Below are 25,654 nucleotides of genomic sequence, written 5' to 3' on the forward strand. Positions count from 1 at the left end.
GCATTAAATTGTATTCTTGATACGTACTTGTGTAACATACAAATTTAATATACTTAAACAATAAAAATACATACCTCTCTACATAAAAATTAAAGTATACATTTTTATAGGTACTATAAAAATGTCGGTCACCAAGAATGGCATATTCAACTTATTTGTAAGTAAACAAAAATAATTGAATGCGCAAATGACATCATTAAGTACTTGTTTTACGATAAAGATAATTTATTTTTTATTACTTTCGTCCCAACATTTATTAATTAATTTTCAATACCTACTGTAATAAAATTTCATTAAAGTATTATTGCTAATTACTGCTTTTGCATAATGATAAAAGATTATGTAAGACTGAACAAACGTCTTTGCAAAACGTCGCGAAAGATTCACTGCAGGACGTGAAGAAATGAAATTTTGGATTGTGTTATGCTCTGCATTGTATATAACCACGAAACTAGGTGAGCAATTCATTTCATAACAAAAATGAATGATTCTGGTACTATATTTCTTATGGACTACGAAGATGTGTTATTTAAGGAGATATACAGTTTAGTAGATAATCGCGGGGTACATTGTTGGTAAATAAAAATAAAAATTCAAATTTGAAAGTTTACGTATCTACTAACTCTCTAAATTGCTTTTTTCTAGTAATATGCAAAAGAAGTCCTCTTATGAATAGTGCACTTAAGAAAGCATGCGATATCGTTACGTACACCTTATTTGAAGCCTCAGATTTAAAAGAAAAGGCAGAAGTTCTCAGAAATGTAGAGGAAAAATGGAATATTTTTTCTCCTACAGAGGAAATAAATAATGACTTTATGAACCTTGTAATACATGCAATAAAAAGCATGGTTTCAAGAGATGACTACAGACTTTGTACAGATATATCCGACATGGCTAAAGATGCTTTACTAAAAATGTTTAATCTAACCGAGCCTTCAACAACCAAGGCCCCTGAATCAAAACCGAGCATGAACGACGAAAAGAAAAAAAATATGTTAAGGGAAACTATACACAAAATAGACGCACTGGTTAGTAAGGCTTTACAAAAATCAAAAAGTGACGATGACAAACAAAAGATAATAGATTTTATTAAAAAAAGAATCGAAAACGCGTTTCAGCCAAAAGGAAAACCAAACGAGGCTAATTTGTATGCAAGAATAATTTCTGAGATTATAGATATGATGGTGAATAAAAGCACCCAACGTCCTGTAAAGGCAAAATACAGAAGCCTTGATGAAGCTGCACCAACAGACGTATGGCGAAAAAGGAATGAAGCCGCCCTAGGAGGAATTCAAAACCTCGTGCATAATCCATCGCAGTCAAAACTGATACCATCATCAAAGGTTAAACCAACACTGGAAAATGATATTCACAACAGCGGAAAAGACATAGTGGACAATAATTTAGGCGAGATAATTACTCCTGGTCCCTTCATAGGTCTGACGAAAGAGTACGATTGTCGTGAGATAGTATCACAAATGTGCATGAAGCTGAGAAATGTTAGTGAATTTAAATGTGAATCGGATGATGAAGTCGTAGGAATACAGCAGTTTTGCGACGGTACAGTTGATTGCGCGGACGGGTCTGACGAAATAAATTGCGCAATACATGGTACGGATTGATTTCAATTTATCCTTTCATCAGTGACCAATAGGAGTTCAAAAGAAAGAAACCTAAGTCGGTGTTTTTAAAGTAGCCATATCTATTTACTGTCCAATCGTTACCTTTAATCCAGGAACATCTATCAAATGACATAAGAAATAAATGTAGGCAATACAAATATTTCTTCCGGCCCAGGAATCGAACCTGGAACCTCTGCGTGGCAGTCCGGCATGGTACCGTTCGTCCACAGAGGAAGGTATGGCCTCCGGTAGGAGTTGGCGTCAGCGCGGTACGACATCCCATATAGGCCCTGTTCACTGACTACTGTGCATCCTATGAGCTGGCATCCTTTCGGGATGTCTGAGCCAAAAGAAAAAAGTCTTGCCGACTTGATTTCTCCGATAATGTTGGGCTCAGACACAATGTTCTCCAATTTGGGTTGTTTCGGATCCGCCAATTACCAATTTCCTTTTGCGTTGGTCCCAAAATCTTACGGAAATTTTTTTTTCGGCGACATGAAGTTTATTCCCTTCAGAGTCAGCGTCCAAACTTTACACCCATGCACAAAAATCGGTCGTATGACAAACATAATTAACTACGTTGTCCTAATTCAGATCTCTTTTTAGTTCATTTTAGTAAAATTGTACGCTTCATTTCCATTTTACATTTTACATTTTTTTCATCATATTCATTTTACGCTTTCAGCCGTGAATAGAATTCAAGCTGCTACACAAATAGTCGCGGAAATAGACCTAGCGAAAAATTGTTTTGATAACGCGATCAGTAGTTCAATGTTGCCGCAGCAAGGCGCTATCCTGTCACAACTACTGCAAAAGCAAGTAGCTTTTATCGAAAAATACACAAACGATTCCAAGAGTCGTACATTTTTAAAAACATCGTCTTATAATGATATACTAGAGGTTGTTACCGAAGTTGTGGCGATCATCAAAAGTTTCAGCCTCTCTTTGAACACTGCACTCTGTATTGACGTAAACAAAGAAGTAGATAAAATGATAAGTGAAGGAGAATCGCTTCTCGATGCTGAAACAACTTCCATTAGAAATGTCCACGAGATGCTTGGAGAATGCGATTGCAATAATCATGTTTGCTTAAAATCTACTTGCCCTGCGGTCTGTAAACGCATTTGTTACCAAACTTACTCATTATCGAGATGGGCTTGCAAACCTGTCAAGGAAGGTGCCGCAGGTGTGAGTCTTGACGACATTTGCGATGGAAAAAATGATTGTTATGATAAAACCGATGAGAGCAATTGCGTTTCAGGTGAGTGAACACTATGTACGGTCGCCTGTAGTAGATGTACATATTTGTACGTCGATGTAGCGAACATCAACCAATTGCCCTTGAACTTTAATAACTGCAATATGAACTATTAGTTGTGCAAAATATTTTACGATTTCACCGTATTTTCACAATATTTCACACGAAAATCGAACTTTAATTTCAATATGTGATTATTGCAGTCGGGCGACTGTAACTGACTGTGACTGTGAGATAACTAAATACCTACTCAGTATAAATGAGAAAAGAGTGTATTATATTTTTATTTAATTATTGGTCTTTGTGATAGGCGTGATAGTATTGCATTCTGTTATTTTTAATTTTGTACTCATCATTCATCACTAGTCAATTTTAATTTTAATTCTTTTTCAGTATTAATTTTATGATTAATGACATTCTCAATTCTTCTTCAACACTGGTTGGTCTGTGGGTTGCTATACGCAGAAAGCACTCAACGTCCTATGTGTTCAATATAATAGCGGTTTCAGGCTGCTGTGGGGACTACCGCGGCATTCTAGCGCATCCTCCGTGTTTACTGAAGTGAGAGTAATGCGAGAAAGTCCTATGTTTAAGCTCTAACAGTATCCTGAAAATGTTTGCAGCTTAGCGTGACGCCAATGCTTCGTCATTTCATCCAGGTTCTGGTGAAGTGAAGAGGCAACCGGTTCCTCAAGTATTACGATGGTCATATTTGTGTTTTTTTCCTTATTTACCTACCTACTAAAAATAGTCTTAAGATTAAATTTATTTGTGTTACGTAATAACAATGATATTTGGGCCGACCAAGCGGTCATCGACTACTAGGACGTCACACGTAGGTCCTGTTCAACGACTAGGTACTGTGCATCCTTTCCAGATGTCCGCTAACGAAGTCTTGCTGACTTGATTTCTCCGATAATATGGGCTCAGACACGATGCCCTTCAGCTCCGGTTTTTTCAACGATAGTCTTATGTTTAAATTTATTTGTTCGTACTAACAATGGATGTATGTTACAGATGATTTTGAAGCAAACTTCATATTCGAAGAGATTCTCAAAGCAACTAAAACATATTCTATGTCTAAAAATTTTGAAACTGTTCGAAGTAGACTAATTTCTTTGCACTCTGCTGTCCGCCAACTTCAAAAACATAGCAAGGGTCTTAACGATAACAATGCGATTTATAAAATGGAAAGGGATAACATTTTTTCAATGTTAAGCGATATCTATTTGGATATTGTAGAGGAGTTTAATGACATGGACCGCGCAGAAGAAGCATTTGTATTGCTTGTTTCACTAAATGAGAAGTTGGTACGTGCTTTGAAGCGATCTTACACAGGAAATGAGAAACCACGGACAATTGCCGAAGTTTGTACTTGCCGGAATAAAAAGTGCACTCAATCGAACTGCACAAGGGAATGTGTTAGGTTGTGTTTCGTGAGAGATCTTTTAACTACATATCCATGTAGTAATAGTAGTGGTAATCATTCCGTATATATTGATATTATCTGTAACGGTAAAGTCCAGTGTCCAAAAGGAGAAGATGAAGAAAATTGTGGAAAAGGTAAGGTGAACTCACAAATAATATTTGCGATTGATGGGGTCACAACCAAATATTTGGAATTAATGAAACATGCTTTTAGTAGCGATAGAGCACCTTGTGAAGGAGTTCGTTTAGGGATGTACTGCCACCTTACCTATTTGTGCTGCCAAGCGGTAATGTGAGCAAATTGCTTTCCTATTTTGAAGGGTGGGTGCTGGTGAAATTACTACAGGTTGTCAAGTTATGTCTCAAGGTGACAGGCGCAGTTGCAGTGCCCCTTAGATCTTTGCGATTTATAACGGCACTGCGACTGCTATGGACAGGCGCATGGTGGGCGCGTCGCTTACCTTCAGACGCACGACTTGTTCGTCTCGTCACTTGCTAACATAAAAAAGTAATTCTTTATTGCACATTAAAACATCAAGTGCCTCTGTGGCCGGATGGTTACCATGCCACGCAGACGTCTCAGGTTCGATTCCCGGGCCGGGAGAAATATTTGTATGGCCTACATTTGTTTCTTTCGTGAGTTTGGGTGTAATTTGTGGTTGTCTATGTGTGTGTCCATGGCACTCATGACGCAGGGTTTCCCTAGTGCTGAGCTATGTTGAGTGTGTGCGTTTTTATTACAATGACAACGCAGAATAAGGCGGCCTTATTGCTAAGTAGCAATTTCTTCCAGGCCTTACCCAACCTTAAGGTGCTCCAGAAATGGCTCGCGAGCTGCACACGTGCATTGCGTAGTGCGAAACATGATGCAAACCTTGCGTGAGATGTAATTATAGAGGTTCACTCAAAACTTGCGCGCATAGAAGTATTTCAAACAAATAAATTCGAATTCGAGTGCAAATTAAATTTCACACCTGTGTCGTTGTTTCTTCCAGTTTTTATTTTTCGTACAGAAGTCACTCATCACCCCTTTCATGTGTATTCCAGAAATTTGCCGCCGGCACCACCTTGTAGTGTTGCGTCATAAATTGCAAACTGAACTCGACAAATACAAATACACAGCACTAGAAGGTGTACTTGAATCTTGGAAACGAATGGTAAGATATATTTACTTTATACAGTATTAAAGCCTATGCACACGCGTATTTTATACGCGCGCGCGTCAACGACGCATTTACGGCGCCATGGAGGCTCAAAAGGGAGAATGTCGCGTTTGTATCAATTGAAATTGAATTTATGAACGTAAATGGTTCAAAGAAAAAATCTTCGGATTCCAGTTCGAAATCTCTAAAAAGAAAGATAGGTAGCTAACAATATATTTAACCAAATTAAAGACTATGGCAGTAACACGATGTATGAGTAACTCCGGTTTTAGAATCAAAAGAAGTTGTAGGAATGACGAATATGGCATCCGATAACAGTTAACAAATTTTTCATATTATACTAAGATTATACTCTATGTTTTACCAATTTTTTAAAAATTGTTTTTATTTATTTATTTATTAAACTTTATTGACCACAATACAAAGGGTACAAAAGGCGGACTTAATGCTAAAAGCATTCTCTACCAGTCAACCTCTGAGAAAAACGAAATTCACGAACGCGGTAAATAAACAGAATATTACGGTTATATTAAAATAAATGAAACAAATTCATAATTATATATATAACAAACTAACCTAATACCTTACTTAATAATATAATACATACACTTACATACATACAAATATACTATACATATACAAAATACTTACAATAACAGAATATGATGATGATTATTGCTGTGACAAACAATTTAGAAGATGCTCATGAACATTATTTTTTAAAGAAAATATATTAGGAGACCGTCTGATGGCGTCCGGTAGAGCGTTCCAGAGCCGTATCGAGTGGAGAGTAAAAGAATCTGACATGAAGCCAGAATGAAAGAGAGGTACAGTGAGTGATAGTGAATTCATGGAACGAAGTGGGAGGTCATGAGAGTCACAGAGATACTGAAATTTACATTTCAAGTATTCTGGATAGTGGGGATTGAAAAGAACGGAGTACAACGTACAGAGAATTCTTTTCAGTCTGCGTTGACGAATAGGGAGCCATTTAAGTTGAGACCTAAAAGAAGAAACATGATCAAATTTCCGAAGGCAGAAAATGAAACGAATAGCATTATTGAGCAGGCGGTCCAACTTGTCTAATAGATTTTCGTTGAGATCAGGATAACAGACATCAGCATAATCAATGAGTGGGAATATAAGGGAGGTGACGAGCAGGGTCTTAGTACTAATGGGAAGAAAATGTCGAAAGCGGTTTAGAAAACGTAAAGAAGAAGTAACCCTACGACTAACCTCGGACACCTGTAAGGTCCAGCTTAGTGAGGAGTCAATGTAAAGACCAAGGTTTTTTACACTACAACTGAATGGAACAGACGAGTTCTCATAAACTACTTGAATGAGCGAAGTATGGTCAATCTTGGATATCTGTTTAGATCCACCTAAAATAATTGCTTGACACTTGAAAGGATTAACAGATATCCCAAAATTAGTTGACCACGCACTAACACTTTGTAAATCGCTGTTAATGTCAGAAATCGCTGAATTAATGTCCTCGGCAGATGCCTGCGCGTAAATCTGCAAGTCATCAGCATAAAAGTGGTAAGAGCAGCTAAGTGAGAAAGAAAGAAAATTAATAAAAAGTGAAAATAAAAGCGGTGACAAGATTCCGCCCTGCGGAACACCAGCTGCCAAGTCACGCCAATCGGAGACTTTAGGACCCACGCGAACAGCTTGTTGACGATCACGAAGGTAGGACGAGAACCAGTCTAGTGATAATGGGGAGAAGTTAAGCGACTTCAGGATGGCAAGCAGAATGTCGTGGTCTACCATGTTAAAAGCATTGGAAAAGTCGACGAGAACTATAGCAGTGACCAACTGCTTCTCCATTTTTAAATGACCATGTAGTATTCGTTCGCTCGTAAATGGATCTATCCAATAGGGTCGGTTTTTTTTTTAAAAGCAGTGATAAAGCCAGCATAAGCAGTGTTGTCTCAACCTACGCCATGTACGGACAATGGCACATCAGACTTACACATTTTTGTTCGAAAATCGCCTCCAGTGCAACGGAACAAGATACGTCAATGTATAGCTTGACGTGCTGGCGTGGTACAATGATGTCGGTTGAGACAACTGTTGAGGAGTTTCTTATCAAAATGCGCGAGACATGCGCTATAACAGCGCGTCTGCGGCGCGTATGTCCTAATCAAAATATGTTATAGTTTTTTTTACGTGTAGTTTATATGACAAACTTTTATTATGATTAATTATTATTGTTCTGTTTGTTTTCTTGTAATTTAAATTCATGTAAAACTGTTCATGCTAAGTAAATGTTCAATACTTAAAGACATGATTACTTAGAATAATCACAGCAAGTCGGTAATTACTGTCATTATGTTTTTTAAGTAGGTCATACTAATTTAATTATGGTTTAGAAATAAATTATAAACATCATTTGTTAAAAAATATCTATTTAAAGTTTTCATCCTAACAAATAAATTATAGGTACATTATTGGCGCGTTTGTTTATTTAAAGTCACATGTATTCTCTCGCGTGATCTACTCACATTTTTATAAAATAAAACATGTACAAAAATGAACACAATATTTTTTCTTATTGTAGGTAACCATGTTACAAAAAAAACATAAATCTAACAACTTCTGAATCTTGTAAAAAATGAAAGCAAATTAATAGATTAATGCCACCAAACCAAAGGTGTTTTTGGCTGAACATGGAAATTTCAGATGATGTGCAACTGTATTTTTTGTTGCGTAGGGGAGAGTTGGGTATCACCGCGCAGCTGATAATTTCGCGCCTCTGTATATCTCAATAACTACACGCTACTTTAGTTTTAGAGTTTACAGTGCCCCAGTATCATAGCCTGATACATATTTCTCCCCGCATGCACGCTATCATTTCATTCTAAGCGACCATTCAAAGACGATGTGTACTGTAAGTTTTCATACTTATTCAATATAATTTTACGAGTGTTTTTGGTAAGAGGTAAGCATTACATTTTTATTTTAAGTAATTGTTTTAACATATTTGAAAGGTTATAATATTGGAGATATGATTTTCAAAATCATTTCGGAAATATAGTTTGCTTTTTTATGTTATTTTTTTATTTGAAAGCAAATTGACTGTGTTTGACAATTTCGCGCTTAGAGCACGGTGTTATCAGATTTGAGCACGGTAATTGTAAACTATGAAAATCATATTTGGCAAACATGTTGAATGGAAAAAGGACTAGAAAAGAAGAAATGAAGCTAAAGAATAACCTGCTAGGAGGAAAGTTTCGAACAGCAACGTAAACAGTGAGAAGGATAAGTTTGTGGAAAATGCGTACATTAAAAAATGTTGAAATAATAAAGATAAGCAAAAATATCAAAAGGAAAAAGAAAGTTACCAAATATCGAACTAATGTATCGCAAGTTGAGAAGTATTTTTGAAACTGAAGACATAAACATCTTCACTCTCATTTAAAGAGCCACCAAGTCTGCCAGTTCTTTAAAAAATAAGTACAAGGAAGGCAAATGTTATTCACCTATCTATTTGTTTAACTTTATTTATTGTTAACATTTTAGTATTCGATTATCTTGCTGTAAAAGATAAATTCTAAGCTCTTATTAATACACACGAATGTATGGCAACTTAAAAATTTGTTTTTATATTTATATCATTTCTTAGGGAACTGTTTTATAAGACCTGAGCACGATATTATCAGACCAGTTTGACCTCGTTTTCCCATTTTTTGGTAAGTTTGCGACAACCGCCTTTTGTATTTGTTTGTGAAGATTATATTAAACTCTACGTATAGCCAAATAAATTACTTACTTACGACAATAATTTTGTTTTTAATAAGCGAAGCCTGAGCTTAATACAGGCCTTATTGCTTAGGGGCTCGATTAATATCGAGCCCCTGACCCAACTCTCCCCAATTTGTGAACCGATTTATATGATTCTTGTTTTTGTTGGTAGTCCCATTCAAATTTAAAGAAAATAAGGGTTGCATCCGGTTTATTGAATTTCACCCATTTTACGTTAAACGATTTAAATAAAACTTGTATTTCGAAATGACGTTGAGTTTTCATTAGTTATAATCCAAAATAGCACTTAACTTCGTTTGTGTTGAGTGCTCTCGCTGTCGCTCGTCTAATGAGTTCATCAAAATCCAGTTTTGACTGTTCACAGGCATCGAAACGTATTAGTGACGTCGAAAAGTTAGACCGTCTATCTCCTTTGGTGTACAAGATGCTCTTACAGGATATATTAAGGGACTTGGCTGAGACATACGCCAGTAATGAATCGCTCGAAGAGTCCAAAATGGTCAGTAACGAGCGCATACTTAAGAAGTACCACCAACTGGGCGTAAGTATGATGGAGCTGGCTAAAAGTTGTAGTAAGTGAATTAAGGTTTTAATAAACTTTTATTCGACATATATATGTTTCATTGGAAAAATTCATAAGTACAACACTTCGTCGGGAAGTACTGCCACCTAATCTATTTCTGTCGCCAAGCAGTAATGTGAGTGTTACTGCGTTCCGGTTTTGAAGATGTTACGATACTATTGATCGATGCTATTGCGCGGGTCGAGCGGCAATGACGCTGGCTTTATTTCACAATTTATTTTTTTACAAACGAAATAAGCCAATTTGAAAAATGTATATCGTGTACTATATTTGTTCAGTTGATATAAAAAAAATCATTGGTATTATTAGAACATAGCGGTTTTCTTGTAAAATGTCCAGGAAAGTTTGTGATTTTTTTCTAGCGTGAAAATTTTTAGGATTCGTGTTTTTACACCGTATAGTAATCAGTGTGTATAACGAGTCGTGCGCCTGATGGTAAGCTGTAGCTTACCATTAGGCGTGTTTGCCTGTCTATAATACTTGCAGTGCCACTGAGAGGCTTAAAGAGGTACCTACTGCCACTGCACCCGCCACCCTGAGACATGAGTTGACAAGTCCCATATATCTGTAATTTCACCAGCACCCTTACCCTTTAAAACCGGAACGCAGTTATGCTAACGTTACTGCTTGGCCGCAGAAATAGGTAAGGTACTTCCCTGGACAAACTCTTTCACAACGGGCTCTATTGCATAAAAAACAATCACGCGTTTGCATAGCTGCTAAAGTCACCGTCGCACTTAATGAGCTGTAACTACGTCAAAATTTGCGGAACATAAAAAACTGTCTGGAAAATGAATGAAAATTACTTGAAAACACATATATTTCGAAATCGCACTACCACCTAAATAACTTCCAATAGCGAGTTCCAGTCGTTAGTACCAAATCAATTATTAGAAAATGAAACATCAAATTCTAGTTTTCCCGACTAATTTCCTTCGAATGCATATCATTGGATAGTCAGTGCGTTATCTTACTGAGTCACGTTGAATAAAATACACGGTCGCGGCTGCGCGGGTGTCATTTGCCGCCGAGCGACCTGCCTACACGTCAAAATGCCACATGGTAAGTTATTTCCTCTTATCTAATTACGTGTGCTCTAGAAAGTACTTCTATGGCTCAATTTAGAAATATAACAGTTTTAATCCTCCTCACATGATACTGTTTAATATTATTGGTCCATTGATAACTTCGCTATTTACGACGTTATAATAATAATGATAATGTGCCACCCAACCACAGCAACAGCCTTGTCTCTAATTAGGAAATTCCGTGTAAGTGCCTGAACATGGGAATCATTACGAGGCATTACCTGGAACAACAAGAACCGATTTAGAAAAGTTAATTTCCTAGTCAGAAATCGAACCTGAGATCTTCTCATCCAACGCCCATGGTGCAAACCGTTGAGTTAATAGAGGTCATCAGTAACTATTATAACATAATACCTATCACGGCACTTGTGTCAATTTTCCTTTTGTTACAATAAAAACGCTTTTTGATAAGACGTAATATCATTGTTTTCTTCAATTTTCTTCTGCCGCTAATGTCAATATTATTCTTAAAAGTAATTTGAGCTACTACTAAATGTCTACATTCACATTTATTAATACATTATGTCCCCTGCAGTCGCTAACCGCGGCAATTGCCACGTACTTTAAGTAATTTAAGGAAACATTGATAGATAATGAGAATACGATAAAATAATCCTTGAAAATGTTTGGGCGTGAACTTAATCTATATCGATAGACTACTGATATTTTTAACTGATAATTTTGATAGAAATGTAAAAATGTTATGATGTTAATATACGCATATACCTACTTACAACGATTACTTACACGATTTAATTCCGTCTTCCCCTCTCCATCACCGGGGGAATGACGTATGCTTGGGTTCCATCACTGTGTTGTACATATTCCAAAGATTCGCACGAAGCGTTACACTTCCACATTTATATGGTGAACGGCCATGAAATTGAATTCCCTGCCTGCAGACAGTATTCCCTGAACGTTATGCTTGGACCTTTTCAAGGCGAATAGTGAATAGGCATTATTTAGGTGTGCATGCTTTATAGTCGACCTCATCGTCACTCTCCATAAGGTTTGATGGATATCAAATGCGCACTTACATTTTTATATATAAAAAAAACATCTTTCGGGCCCAAGCTCTATTTATATAGATCTCGAATACTGGCTCTATCAGTTTTTTACCAAGATAACTATATATGACCAGTGCCTTACGCTACGGGCCAGCGCAAACCGACAGACGACAAAGCAGAGGACATTAAATTATTAGTGTATATTTTGTACTATTAAATGTGGAATAAGGTATAAATTTCAATGCTTTTGACAGAGCATTGCATTTTATACCTTATTTCAACGCCTTGCCGTTCACCGATTGGTGCCAGCCCTTCATCAGGCGTAGCTAAAACGTAGTACATAACTTGAAATGATAAACACCACCATCACGTGGGATTAGTAATTATACAATAGAGAGAGAGATAGAAATAGAGAAAAATAGATAGATATACACTTTATTGTTCACACACAAGAACAAGAGCAATACATAAACAACTTAAAACTAATGTGGTCAAAGGCGGTCTTATCGCTAAGAGCGATCCCTTCCGGACAACTTTTGAGGTAAAGGAAAGCTAATCGGAGTGGGAGACCTAGTTTGTATTTTGAAAATAGAGGGCGACTTAGAATGAAAGAAAGATTGATAACGTAATGAACTGCGTATGTTTAAACAGAAATGGAATGCGATGAAAATTATGTTACGGCAAATTTTCCTGTTTGATCGCATTATAATGACCTGTAATATCAAGCAATGTCTTTTCTATACTGTTATTGCAGGTTATTGAAGCCTAAATAAATCCTGTCGCGTTATCTTGTAGTTAAAAGAACTTGTTAAAACTTTATCGCAATTATAACACACGTTTATCAACGTATTATATATTTATAACAATGATGTACACGACTCTATCAACTGATATACCAGTGGGTACGGGTTTCCTCTGAGAATTTAGGCCAGGGGATTTAAATCAGTTGGCGCTTAACATCTACGGTGCTAGCCCGACACGCGTCCTACAGAAACACACACGGTGTCTCTAAAAAAATGTACAATTTTTTTACCAAAATTGTTAGGGACATAGTGTGTCTTTAGGACTCGTGACGGGCTAGAAATCCTGAAACAAAGCAACTAACATATGTGCATAAACAACCAACATTGCTCATTTTATTACAAAGTAAACAACGTCAGTGTATTGTTATGGAAATATCGACCGAGCAGTTGTTTTTAGTGTTTCCACTTTGTGACTAACACTTTACTAGGTTTTATTCAATTATTTGCTTACTTATAGATGTAGTTACAGGGGAAGTCTTCTTTTCAGGTCAGCTGTTTACTCTCGTCGTCTTTTCTCCAAAAGATTGTCTTTTTGTAAAAAAAATAAGTACGCATTTTACCTCCATCTCATCTGATTGAAAGTGACGATCAGGTCGACGATGAAACATGCACATCTAAATAATGCCTATTGACTCTCGCCTTGAAAAGGCCCAAGTTATAGCGTTCAGGGAATCAGTCTATAGCCGTTCACCATATAAATATAGAAACCGAACAATATATGCACAATATAGAGGTACTCCAGCCAACTTTGGGATAAATGTGACTTTAATAACTAATAGGACTTCAGTTGAAAATCAAAATTTTGCGAATTCTCTGTTACATAAAGAGAAATATCATCAGATAAAGTACACAGTATCGTATATTTTTTGTAAGATCTTTTTAATATAGAAATACCTAAGCCATTTGGTCCAGCAGAACTGTTTTTCTTCGCTTCTCCTCCGCTGACTCGCTTTAACTGACAAGCATGTATGAAAGCACTGATGCGCGTTGTTGAGGTGAAAGATGCGTGTCAGGAGCGTAAGTGGAAGGCCAAAAGGATCGTATTGTCTTTGCCTACCCGGCGACGTGTTACCTACTAGGGCATGTCGCGATTTGCAAATTAATTCTAATCGATTAATACCAATTCACACAATCGAGTAATGTTGTAAAAACTATTAAGACATTGCTTTAAAAAATGGAATATGCCTATGAAGGCTAACGCTCGCGTTCACCTGTAACATTCTGGTACCTGTGGAGTGTGAGCTCATTGTTATCCCATTGCATGCGTTACTAGATTTCTTTAGTTAAATTACAGGCACATGGAACTTCAACGTCAACTTGTGTTTCAGTGTGCAGTGGCATTTCCCCTAAGATCTTTGCGCTTTAAAGCTCTGAGTGGCACTGCAACTGTTATGGACAGGCTGTCGCTTATCACCAGGCGTACGTCTTGTTCATCCAGTTACTAGGTAGGAAAAAAGAAATATATATGAGCAGGTCCCAGTCCGCGTAGGGCCCGCGAGTGAACTACAACCCAAACCCTTTCATTCAGTAGTGGGACTTATTTCATTGTGAGAGGAGGCCTGTGCACAGTAGTGGGACTTGTACAACTGTATAAGATTATATTTCATATATATTAGCATATGTAATAAAGTAGTACGAAAGATGATGTAGTGACAAGGATAGAGAGAGGGATGCTTCGATGGTTTGGTCATGTAGAAAGAATGAATGTTGGTAGATTGACGGCACAAATTTATAGAGCGAATGTGGATGGAAGCGAGGGAAGAGGTAGACCTCGGCGAACTCATCTCAATCAGATTGAGAATGTCCTTAAAAAAGGTCGGGTTAAAAGTACTAAGAATAAACGGGCTTGTATGAAGAAATTAATGGAAGTGGAGGAGGTTTGTCAGTAGCGTAGCAAGTGGAGGTCCATAGTCTCTGGATACCACGGTGGGAGACAGGCGTGATGATATGTATATTAGAATAAGTGTACTTCCAGTTGTACCACTGAAAACATTAAACATAATCTTTGAGTCATTTTAAGGCGATGACAGAAATAGCGCAATTGTAATAAACATTAATCAATAAGACAATTTGAAATTGATAAAAAATCAATTCCAAGTGATAAATAACTAACTACAGTGTACATAAGTGATTATTATCGATTTAGATGCATTATGTTGGATTACTTCTACAATTTATTATATTTAATAATAATGTGCCAGACTACCACATCAATTAACTGATCCCAAATTATAAGTATCAATGTAATGAATTTATCTCCGGTGCATTAGAACAATTAGTGCCTGTACCATGAGATTAAAGCGACAGTTGTTGTTAGCGACCGCGTTATTTAGTTCATACATTTGTATGAAAAATTGTACAGCGCCCCTAGCGGTCACTTAGGAAAGTAACATTTTGCATGTAATATTTTACGTAGTCACTAGCGACATTCGCCGCCGTAAACTCATGTTAGAGGCGCAGAACAAAAACACCCAATTACAGTTTAACCATGAAATCATGATTTACCAAAGTGGTTCCTACCGCCCCTCCAGTGGGCGCTGAAGAGTCGTAGGTAGGTGTCTTGGAAGCAATTGGGAGGCGTTGATGCTGTATAGTTTGTTTGAAACCCAATACAAGTATCTGTAACAAATACATAAATAAATTTATAAGGTCTGTCGACACGGTCTGTAGTTCGCTTGGTTAAAAGCGGTGGCCCCGGCGTGGCCTTTGTATTTTTTTGCGATATCAACGGGACTGGTGTTAAGCGACAGACCTGTCCATGTCAGTTGTCATAAAGATCTGAGGGACACTGCCACTGCGCTTGTCACCCTGAGACATAAGTTGACAAGTCTCGTGTGCCTGTAATTTCATCTTACCCTTCAAAACCGGACCGCATTAATGCTTACATTACTGCTTGGCGGCAGAAAAAAGTAAGACCTAGACGAACTCTTTCACAACCAGCTCTACTGCTAGTAATAGTATCAGTAATAATAACAAAGTAGTGTATTTTCACAAAAAGTATATCAAAATCATATAGTAAAAACTCATGATATTCAATAAATAAAAAAGTAAACAATAAAAAGACATTATTTTTATCCACAAAACACATCAGCGAACAATTAAAACAATAAACAGTACTATTACTATTTTTTGTTCTGATAGTAATCGAGGCATAAGGCCTTTCCGTTGTTTTTTTCTTCCGTGTTAAACATACTTGATAATATGACAAATATTTTACAAAAAAAAAAATATTGAAAAAAGAGAAATAATACGCTTCCTCAGAAATATTTCCGATTTACCAAGTACGTGTATTCTGTATGAGAAACCAATTTCTGTTTATATGATTTAAATGTGTGTATAGAAACTATATCGAGTATATAACCAGAAAGTGAGACGAAATGTCATTTCATTTGTTTGAAAACCATTCTGCCAAATCGTTACGGTGACAACTGCGCTCCGATTGGCCAGCCCGAATTCGAAACAATTGACAGGTGTCGTCAATTGTTTCACTTCAATACGATCAATTTAACTTGAGCTTTGCTATAATGAACGAAAATTGAAAAATTACATATTTAAAATTTAATTACCGATGAAATTTGATTCCGTTCTTTTGGTAATTAGATGTTTTGCCGTTTTTTCCACACCACTGAATGGAACAGCCCCCCATTGTTAGACATATTATGTATATTGTAATAAATACAGGATATTTATTTTTATACAAGCTTCATGTGCTCTTGACTGTATCATGAACTTGCTAATGTGTTTTTACCTTAGCAAGAGGCTGCAAATGAGACATACTATATAAAATATGAAATCACAACCTTGGCATGCCATACAATACCTATGTTACTGTTATCCCGTTGACTGATTAAAAAATTATATTATCAATAATTAATTATACATAAATAAGATATACAATAGAACCTTGAAAATGATAGCAAATAGAATGGACATATCCGAGTCCATACAGTCGAGTCCTCAGCATACTTTTAAACATAATTTTTAATTTTTCTATCACTGACACCCGACGAATTAATTGATCTGAAAATAAAGGATTTTTAATATGAATATATCCACATTTATCATTGATAATAAATACCCACTGATGAGGAAGAAATAAAAATAACTACGTACTGGGAAATGATTGTTAAAAAACCGACTAAGTCACTCCTGCTCCCCCAGACTACGTATTTGGGATACAAATTTTAACTTTTCACCTAACCTAAGGTCCAGCAAACTACAACAAGAAAATAGCAGCTTGCCCGATGCATCAAGCAAGCATTATGCCCTCGGTTTTGTATAAAAACGCATCTGTAACTTTAAGAATTTTTCTAGACATCCTGTGGTCATATAGTAGAATGTAAATACTTGCATTTTAATATATACTGAGTTTAAGTAGTGATAGGTATAATAGAAAGAAAGAAACATTCATTCAGCTTATTAAGACGTTAAAGTTAACGAAAATGTTAAGAGACTCAACATACCTTACTTGTTCACTGACAATTAATTCACATAAATCGATTGTAATATCAAACGTAAGAAATGAATCTCTAAAGATTGCACATAAACGCACGTACGTTAAGGAATAATTATTATTTAGCGTAAAGAGCAAACTTCGAGATGATGCACTTCAGAACTGACAGTGGTTAGCGTCTCAGTATCTTTACACGTGATGTGGTACTTTATTACGACTACGCTGATATAAATATTTTTTTAAATACCCAAATTTTGAAAATTTGAGTTTTGAGCATTACCTTCTATGGACGGACCCCAGCGTGTGCAGGCAATTTGCAAATTTTGGGAGAAATGTAAATTTATTAACGATAGGGCTTCAGTTGAAAAGAAAAAGCCCAAGTTGTAAGGATGTTAGTAGTTTTCAGGGAATTTCACACCCTAGCTGTTCGCCACATAAATGTGGAAGCATAATTAATGCAAAACAAATGCTAATTTTCAGATAAATGTGAATTGAATAACTAATAGAGCTTCAGTTGAAAATCAAACCTTAGCTGGTTCTTTGTAGTACTTAAAGAGAAATATCCATATAAAAAGTATGTACTAAGTTAGACATTTTATTCTTAAATAATTCATTTGGTTATCAGTAGTTCCAAATGACATTTTCCAGTTTTTTTTATGTTTTTTCTCTTAAACCTAACTTAACCTAACCTTTTTTTTTATTACCGTGAGGAAAATGAGTTACGCATTCCCCGCCGCTGGGAGGGATATGTGGGACTCTCTCCTGGGGACCATGTCGGTCCCCAAGAGCATACCCACTAAAAACCTCACGATGTTCCTGCGTGCACCTGGCGCCGGAGCCGCGAGGTCCCTTTCAAATGCTGCTGCGATTCCGGTTGTGCCGGTCCGCCTTTGGGCGGACCCCTACACCGTCCCCCCCATAATCATGGAGGGCGACCTGCACGAAGATGTTCCGGAACATTTGGGGCATCTACCGGCGGCGGAGGCCTGTGCAATACAGGGGCAGGGTCTCCCAACCCCGCACCCTGCTGGCCTCCGCTGATGGGACGCAGGCGATCGGCGAAGATCCGTCGCGTGCGTCCTCTCCGCCGACGCCAAATGGTCCTAGAGGGCGCTGACTTTGCGGACCCGTTCGGCCGTCTCCTTCTGCGTCATCACTCCTCGCAGAAGGAAATCATCGCCTGCCATGACCTCTCGCTTCCCAGCATGGCTCTAACTATGCTGGGCAGTGAGAGGTCTCGTCCCACCACCTCTACGAGATCCCGGCGCTGCTGGCTCCAGGTCGGGCACACCTCCAAGTTGTGCCTCGCCGAGTCTGTAGCAGCGCCGCACTCGTGACACTCCGGGGTTACCTCCCTCCGTGCGATCTTGTGCAGGTAGTCACCGAAACAGCCGTGTCCGGTGAGTACCTGAACAAGACGGTAGGTGAGGGACCCGTGCCTCCTCTTTCTCCAATCGGCCAGTACAGGGAGCAGCGCCTGGACGGTGCACTCCCCGTATCTGGCCGATCGGAGTGCCTCCTCCCACCCCGCCTGGACGGCGGTCTTGGCGGCACGCCGAACCCCCACTAGCTCCTCTAGTGTGGGGCGCTCTCCACGATCTTAACCTAACCGAACCTAATTGTGTCTTTGCGATAAACATTCAACATGTCCTGCAAGAATGAATGTTTCGTTATAATTCGGTTTTCGGTGTAATGAAAATTCGAACAAACGTTATTTCGAACAAAAAAATTTTCGTCTTTGTGATAAGTTACCATTCGTTTTAGACTTCTATTTTAGCCTGTTTTCAGGACTTTATATGATCGGATAAAGTACATACTATAGAGTAACAAATTAGCACATTCTTTAGACAATATCCATGTGTATCGTATTTTTCATGTAAGACCGTTAGTGAATAGTAAATACCTAAATCATTTGATCTATCAAAACAGTTTTTCCGAGTAATCTTCGGGTAACTCGCCTTAAACGTAAATCATTGATAACGTTTACCTATTTACATGCGATTGTCATACCTTACGTGTACTTCATTATATCTATGATTAATCAAATGATTATATAACGTGTTTCTTTCAGTATTGGATAACAAAGGGTGTCATAGTAATTCCTAAGCAAATAAAATACTACGAAGACTTCGTGTAAAATGTAGTTTCCATACATGTTTTCGCCGTTCAAGAAGTGTTGCTAGAGTTGTTTGTTCGTTTTCATAACACACATCTTTGAAAATGTATTCCATGCATTCGAATGGTTTTGTATTTGCATTGGGTTATTAATACGCAATTTTTTTTACTACGTACCTAGTTTTGGTACTCTTTGTGTAAGGAAAAATAAGTTATAATTTATATTATTAATTAAACTTAGAACAACCACAATAATGGTTTCAATCGAAATGCTTGCAATGCTTGAATGCTTGCAAAACCTTAAAACTTTTATTTGTTGTAAATTTACGATATCTTGTGCTTTCTTCTTAAAATAAATGCCTAAATATCTTCTTCGAGAAGAAACCGGTACCTAACTTTGTGTCTTAGAAGTTGTAAAATTAAGTTGACAGCTAAAGTTTTACCTATTATTACGATTTTCCAGTATTAACGCCCTGATATAAGAACTCAAATTTAAAAAATAATGTGACTACATTACCCATATATGGGTATATAATAATTATTCATTTTGGGGAAGTATCGGTACTTTTTCAAGAATTTCGCCATTTTTCAAGGAAATTATTTTAAGATTGAATTTAGACCAACTCTGTCGGTCCTGTGCCCTGGTTTACCTTAGACAAGGAGATCATTACATATTACTGCCGTTTGTAACTGGTTTCGAGTGTCATTATTCTAAATTTATAATTCGACTAACGATAACAACACTATTTTAATTATATCTAACGTTTCCTTTATAAGTACCATAAATAAACTAAAATTTTGGTCCAGGACACCCCTACCACGGCTATGGCGCCTATCCGCCACATCAATATCCTCCTCCCCCTCCCGGCCATCCCATGTACGCCCCTGCGGGGGTAATGTACTATCCTATGCACCCCGCATATTTCTACCCTTACCCTCCACCCCAACAACCAGTCGACCCCGTCCAGGTCGTCGATGGGGAGGAAGAAGTTGTCCCCGAACTACCTGGGGAAACCGTTGAACTGCCGTGGAGTAAGTTGAAATAAACTTGAAATTAAAAACGGGTTTATGTGAGATAACACCTTTCTTCTTCAGGGATTCTCCTTAGATAAGGAGGTACTTGCTTATTACTGCCATTTGTAACTGGTTTCGAGTGTCATTATTCTTTGATAAAGATAATTACGTTGTACAGATTAATATTAGCGAAAAGTTTTTATGCATGTTTTTATTTGTATCTCAGTTTGCGAGAGTTTTTGCATGATGTGGAAATGGTGCAAAAATACTTACACATCGTTTCTTTATATAACGAATTATCGAAAATATATTAAATGAACAAATTCTTGGAAACTCCTTTTACCAAATTTTTATCGGTATAAAGATTGTCCACTAAGCCAAGCACTCTGATAATAGAATTTGTAATTCTGAAAAATAAGTCTGACCAGATTACCTATTATATATAAAACATAAAAGAAAGAAAAGAAAGTTTTAAGAAAAGCAATACATTTGCATTATTAGCCAATGTATTAGGTATTATCTTTTAAACATAAATATACCCTCTCGTAATTGTAATAAATAGCTCAGAAATACAAATAATTATGAATTTCACAATATATTTAACGAAGAAGTAAGGTGTTAACTCTTTGCTTGTCGTGTTTGTCTGCCATTGTTGGGCCAATCCTCTTTATGGATCTTCCTACCTTTCCAGTGTCCTTTCCATTTCCCACGCGTTTCTCCACTTCCCAGCTAATCCCAAACTTATATTCCGATAAATAAATTATCAAAATTTGCGTTATATTTATCGCGGTTTTCATTTTCGATTCCATATAGAGTTTTGGCCGTCGTCTTTTTTTTGTATTGTCGATAAAACAATTCATATGTTCCGAGTTTTTAATTCATATGTTCGTTCAAACGTACAAGATATTTTTGATGAAGTTAAATAATATTTTTAACGAAATTCATGTGCAGATACCATGTTGGAAATAAATAATTGTATCATGTCTTTCGGTACTCAGCTTTTCAATCAATAATAGATATTTGTCCATCGTTGACTTGTATTAAATAAAATGCTTGCTCTCTGCACATTTCCAATTTTCATAACATATACATAGAAGGCCGCGATCGTATAGTGTTAACCATGTGTTAAGTTATTGATGCATTGAAAAACACACTTTAATCAAGTTAGCCTATCAAGATTTGACATTGTTACTGCAATCATTATGCTTGACATGCTCAAAATACGTTCTAAGGAAATACGTTATATGATCACCATAAACATCTGTTGGTAACAAATAATTTTATCATCACCGCATATTACAAAACGCTGTAATACAGTGTATAAAAGTGCACATTGTGTTACAAACTTTCCAGCTTTCAATGGTGTTAATAACTACTATCTGGGTGAGATGGGCCGAATCTCGGAAGATGCTATTCTTGCACAAGGCTTTCCACACACTTCTTGACCATTTTCTTAAGTATGTCCTCTATCAGCGATCTTCCTGTCACGTGGATTTGAAAAAAATAGTAGTAGTAGTAGTAGTAGTAGCACGTGAAGGAGACTAATTTATATATACAGATAATGGGACTAATTTGCCCACCAAATTTCAGGTACATACCGTTGGGTGCCAGCGTGCCTGAGCCAGCGCAGCATTCCTCCAGGAGCGCTGCGTGTCGGCGTTGACGCAGACGGTGAGGAGATCTACGCCGGCCGTGCACACCATGAAGGCCATATCATGCCTGCTAAGGTCATCCCTTCCAAGAACTCTTGCTACATCTCCTTCAGGGGAGAAGAGATCTTAAAAGATCAATTTGAGGTGAGAGTTTTGGTATTTAAAATAAAACTTGAGGAACCATTTTGGTATACATTCTCTCAGTATCTAATGTATTTTCTAAGCGACCGAATGCTTACGTTGAAAGCAATAGAGAACATTATACCTATGTTGAGATCAGCATGATTATTATAGCATGAGCATGATATATCAGCTGCTGGTAGCTGTAAAGGTATCTGGCTAGGTGTAGAAACAGATGGCGTCACGGCAAAAAAGTCGTTAAAAACCTAAAACAAAGAACAAGCACATTCATAATGTCTGCTAGTTCGTTCCGTAGTGGCTTAGTTGGCGTAGCGTCTGGAACGGTGATATTCAGTAAACTTAAAAAACATCGCTGCAGCAATCTATTACCAAATTCACACAATATTATGGGCTCGGCAACGTTTCTTCTGAAAAAACTGAATGTGAAACGTGGTTGGCCTTGAATTATAATTATTGGAATTGATCGATTTCTATTGTTTCAGGTGCTAGTCCCGGCTATGTTCGCATGGCAGTTTTCATCCAACGGTGAAGTGCCTCCAGGCGCGGTAGAGGCCGGACAGACTGCCAGCGGTGAGAAGCTCTACTTCGGCAGGGTCACCCATGATGAGTGCACCACTCCTGGCAAGGTATAAATGCTTACCTTAGTTGTTATTTTTACTACAAAGTCTTTAAAAAAAACAAAAACAAAGAGCAATAAGTGGTTACCCATCAGTAGTCCGAAATAACATTTTCCAGAAACGTTTGCACGAATTTTCATAACTTCGAAAGTAATTTTGATAGAAAAATGTTTTTTTCCTTTTAAACTTAACTTAACCTAACCTAACCTAACCTAATCGTGTCTTTGCGATAAACATCCAACATATCCTAAAAGAACAACAGTTTCATTATAATTCGGTTTTCGTTGTAATGAAAATTAGAACAAACGTAACATCAGACAAAAAATTCGATTTTGTGATAGATTACCGCAATAAGTACATAGAAAAATTCGTAAGGTCCGGTGGTTCGTTCCGTGGCTTAGTTGGCATAGCATCTGCCACGGTTTTCCAGAATCCGGCCGAATCGAAGGTATTTTTTCAAGATCGAAATCTTTGTTATTAATTAACTATCACGCATACTTCTTTTTAATTTTTATGCAATCTATGCAACAGGTTGTTTGGAAATTCTTTTTTTATTATTAACAATAAAATGACTGGAAGAACAAATCTTACGAATGGTGGTACGCATCACCCCTAGCCATAACAGTTGTAGTGTCAACTCAGAGCATTAAATCCTAAAGATTAGACCCGTTTCTACTGCCCACGTTACACTGATACATAAAGTTGACAAGTCCCATCGTATCCTTCATATACCAGAACGTAGTAATGTTTACGTTACTACTTGGTAAGGTGAAAATACTTTCCTGGATGAACTCTTTCATAAGAAGTTCTATTATTACGTTTGTTTACCTTTTATTTCACTAATTCTCTTTCTTTAGCGCGAACTTACGTTCAACAAACAACATTTGATATTGAATGAAATGTCTGAAGTTGACCTGATATTGGGGTAAGGTAAATTATAGCATAAAATCTTCTTATTTACTAGTCACTTAAAGAAAAATTTGACACTAGACGAAACTTAAAATAAAATTGTAGAAGAAAATTTTTGAGTAGAAAATTTCCTCGCGAGCCGCACCCTGGGGCATCGTACCCAGAACACTGGCAACATTTCCTATTTGAATAGCTAATTCTTTGGCGGAAATAACTGCTAGGCTTGTGGTCACGTTCGGCGATCTCACGTTTAGGAGTTTCGCTTGTAGTGGCCCCCACGCCTAAATACAAATAATAATAATAAAGCCCGCACACTCACAGCCCCGAACTAGGGAAACTCTGTATCGCGAGTGTCATGGATACACACATAGACATCTACAAATTACACCCAAACTCACGAGAGAACTAAATGTAGGCCATACAATTATCTCTCCCGGCCCGGGAATCGAACTCGGGACCTCTGCGTGGCAGTCCAGCATAGTAACCGCTCGGCCACAGTGGCAGTTAATATTATAAAATAAATATTGTTTTTGTTTGTTTTCAGATCCACCCAAGTCACGGAACCTGCTATTATCCGTTTGACGGGGAAGAGCGAAGCTCCGCCGAATACGAGTGCCTCGTGCTTATGTAAATAACATACGTGTCAACGTTCATCTACACAACATCTCTTATGAAAATACCGAAATAAATTAAATAAAATTTAAACGTGGGTTGGTTGAAATTGAAAATTGATGTACAAACATAAGTTTTTACTATTAAGTATTTATCAAAAAGCACCCGCAGGTCTTATTTTCTTAGCAAAAAAGTTAATATTTGCTCATAATTTATGTTCATTTCGAGGTTGTTGTTTACTGGTCAAACAAATGTAGATGTAACTGTTATATATAGAGGTATGAAAGGTTTTAGTTTGTAACTTAATTTATATGAGTCATTACCTACTTAATATATTATGTATTTTACTAAATAAGAAGTAGTTGGGTGCATAATTGTATTCTTGAGTATTGTCTTACAAATTTTGAACTATAGAGATATATTAATTGCGTTATAAAATTGTTAAACCTGTTTTGTTAGTACACATTTTGTATTATTACTATTGTTTTTTTATCATGCAATAACAATTACGGAAATACTCCAGTCCACCAGTGATAATACGCTCATAGCATATAACATTAACTCGGGGTGTTTCCGGAAGCGCAAACCCTGGGTATAAACCTGGATCCTGAAGTCAAGGACCTATCACAATCTGCCGAGAATGGGCAAAACGTTTTCAGGGACTCTCTTCAGGTTCTTATTTTTTGTTTATAATACCAGGTGACGGGACGAACAAGACGTGGACCTGCACTCAGAACTTTAAACCGCAAAGATCGGAATGACACTGCCACTGTGCCCGTTACCCTGAGAAATAAGTTGACAAGTCCCATGTGCCTGTAATTTCACCAACGGCCTTAAGTTCTTTCACCTAACGTTACTGCTTGGCGGCAGAAATAGGTAAAGTGGCAGTACCTACTTCCCTAGACGAAGTCTTTCACATGGAGCTCTACTGCTGCTTGAACTTCACCTCAAAGCTTCTTGAAGTTATCCGGAGAAAATTCTCTCCTGAGCTAAAGCGCTAATCCAGTAATCAAATCGCATCCTAGCGCTTTTTCAGATCTATTTATTATACTATAGGCTTCTCTAGTACTCACTTACACTTCTGGTCATACAAGGGACATTGCCGTGAGATTTGCTGTAGTCTTTTCACGCTTCAACATAAGAAATATCTATAGCAATAGTAATTATAAGCAAAACTGCAAACAAAACTCTGTCTCAAATCATCTTGCCAATCAAAAGTTTAATCCTCAAAAGGGTTAATCCTCCTTTGAGCTCAAGCAATGTCGTGGATTATTAAATTGAATTATTTACTTCTCCTTAACTAAGGCAGAAAAACAACCTTATCTGTTACCGATGCATTGCCAGATAACGTGTTATCGTCATGATAGTGGGTGTGAGTGATGTGATAGCGTATAAGATTCTAGTTCTCTGTACAATGCTGT

At 37.2% G+C, this 25,654-nt stretch overlaps 2 protein-coding genes across 2 annotated transcripts; both read left to right on the top strand.

The window, feature by feature from the left end:
• Positions 1-258: 258 nt before the first annotated feature.
• On the top strand, positions 259-9,839 carry LOC113240447. Its single transcript, XM_026477759.1, has 6 exons — positions 259-455; positions 646-1,611; positions 2,308-2,883; positions 3,898-4,443; positions 5,356-5,465; positions 9,604-9,839. Exons 1-6 carry the CDS (start codon positions 404-406, stop codon positions 9,817-9,819), a joined length of 2,466 nt encoding a protein of 821 aa, XP_026333544.1. The 5' UTR covers positions 259-403; the 3' UTR covers positions 9,820-9,839.
• Positions 9,840-10,830: 991 nt separating this feature from the next.
• On the top strand, positions 10,831-24,514 carry LOC113240435. Its single transcript, XM_026477735.1, has 5 exons — positions 10,831-10,884; positions 20,096-20,320; positions 21,893-22,098; positions 22,578-22,721; positions 24,166-24,514. The coding sequence occupies exons 1-5, from the start codon at positions 10,875-10,877 to the stop codon at positions 24,250-24,252; spliced, it is 672 nt and encodes a 223-aa protein (XP_026333520.1). The 5' UTR covers positions 10,831-10,874; the 3' UTR covers positions 24,253-24,514.
• Positions 24,515-25,654: the final 1,140 nt, after the last annotated feature.

The sequence above is a fragment of the Hyposmocoma kahamanoa genome, unplaced genomic scaffold, assembly GCF_003589595.1.
Source record: "Hyposmocoma kahamanoa isolate Upper Pololo Valley unplaced genomic scaffold, ASM358959v1 138, whole genome shotgun sequence".
In the NCBI taxonomy this organism is placed as follows: domain Eukaryota; kingdom Metazoa; phylum Arthropoda; class Insecta; order Lepidoptera; family Cosmopterigidae; genus Hyposmocoma; species Hyposmocoma kahamanoa.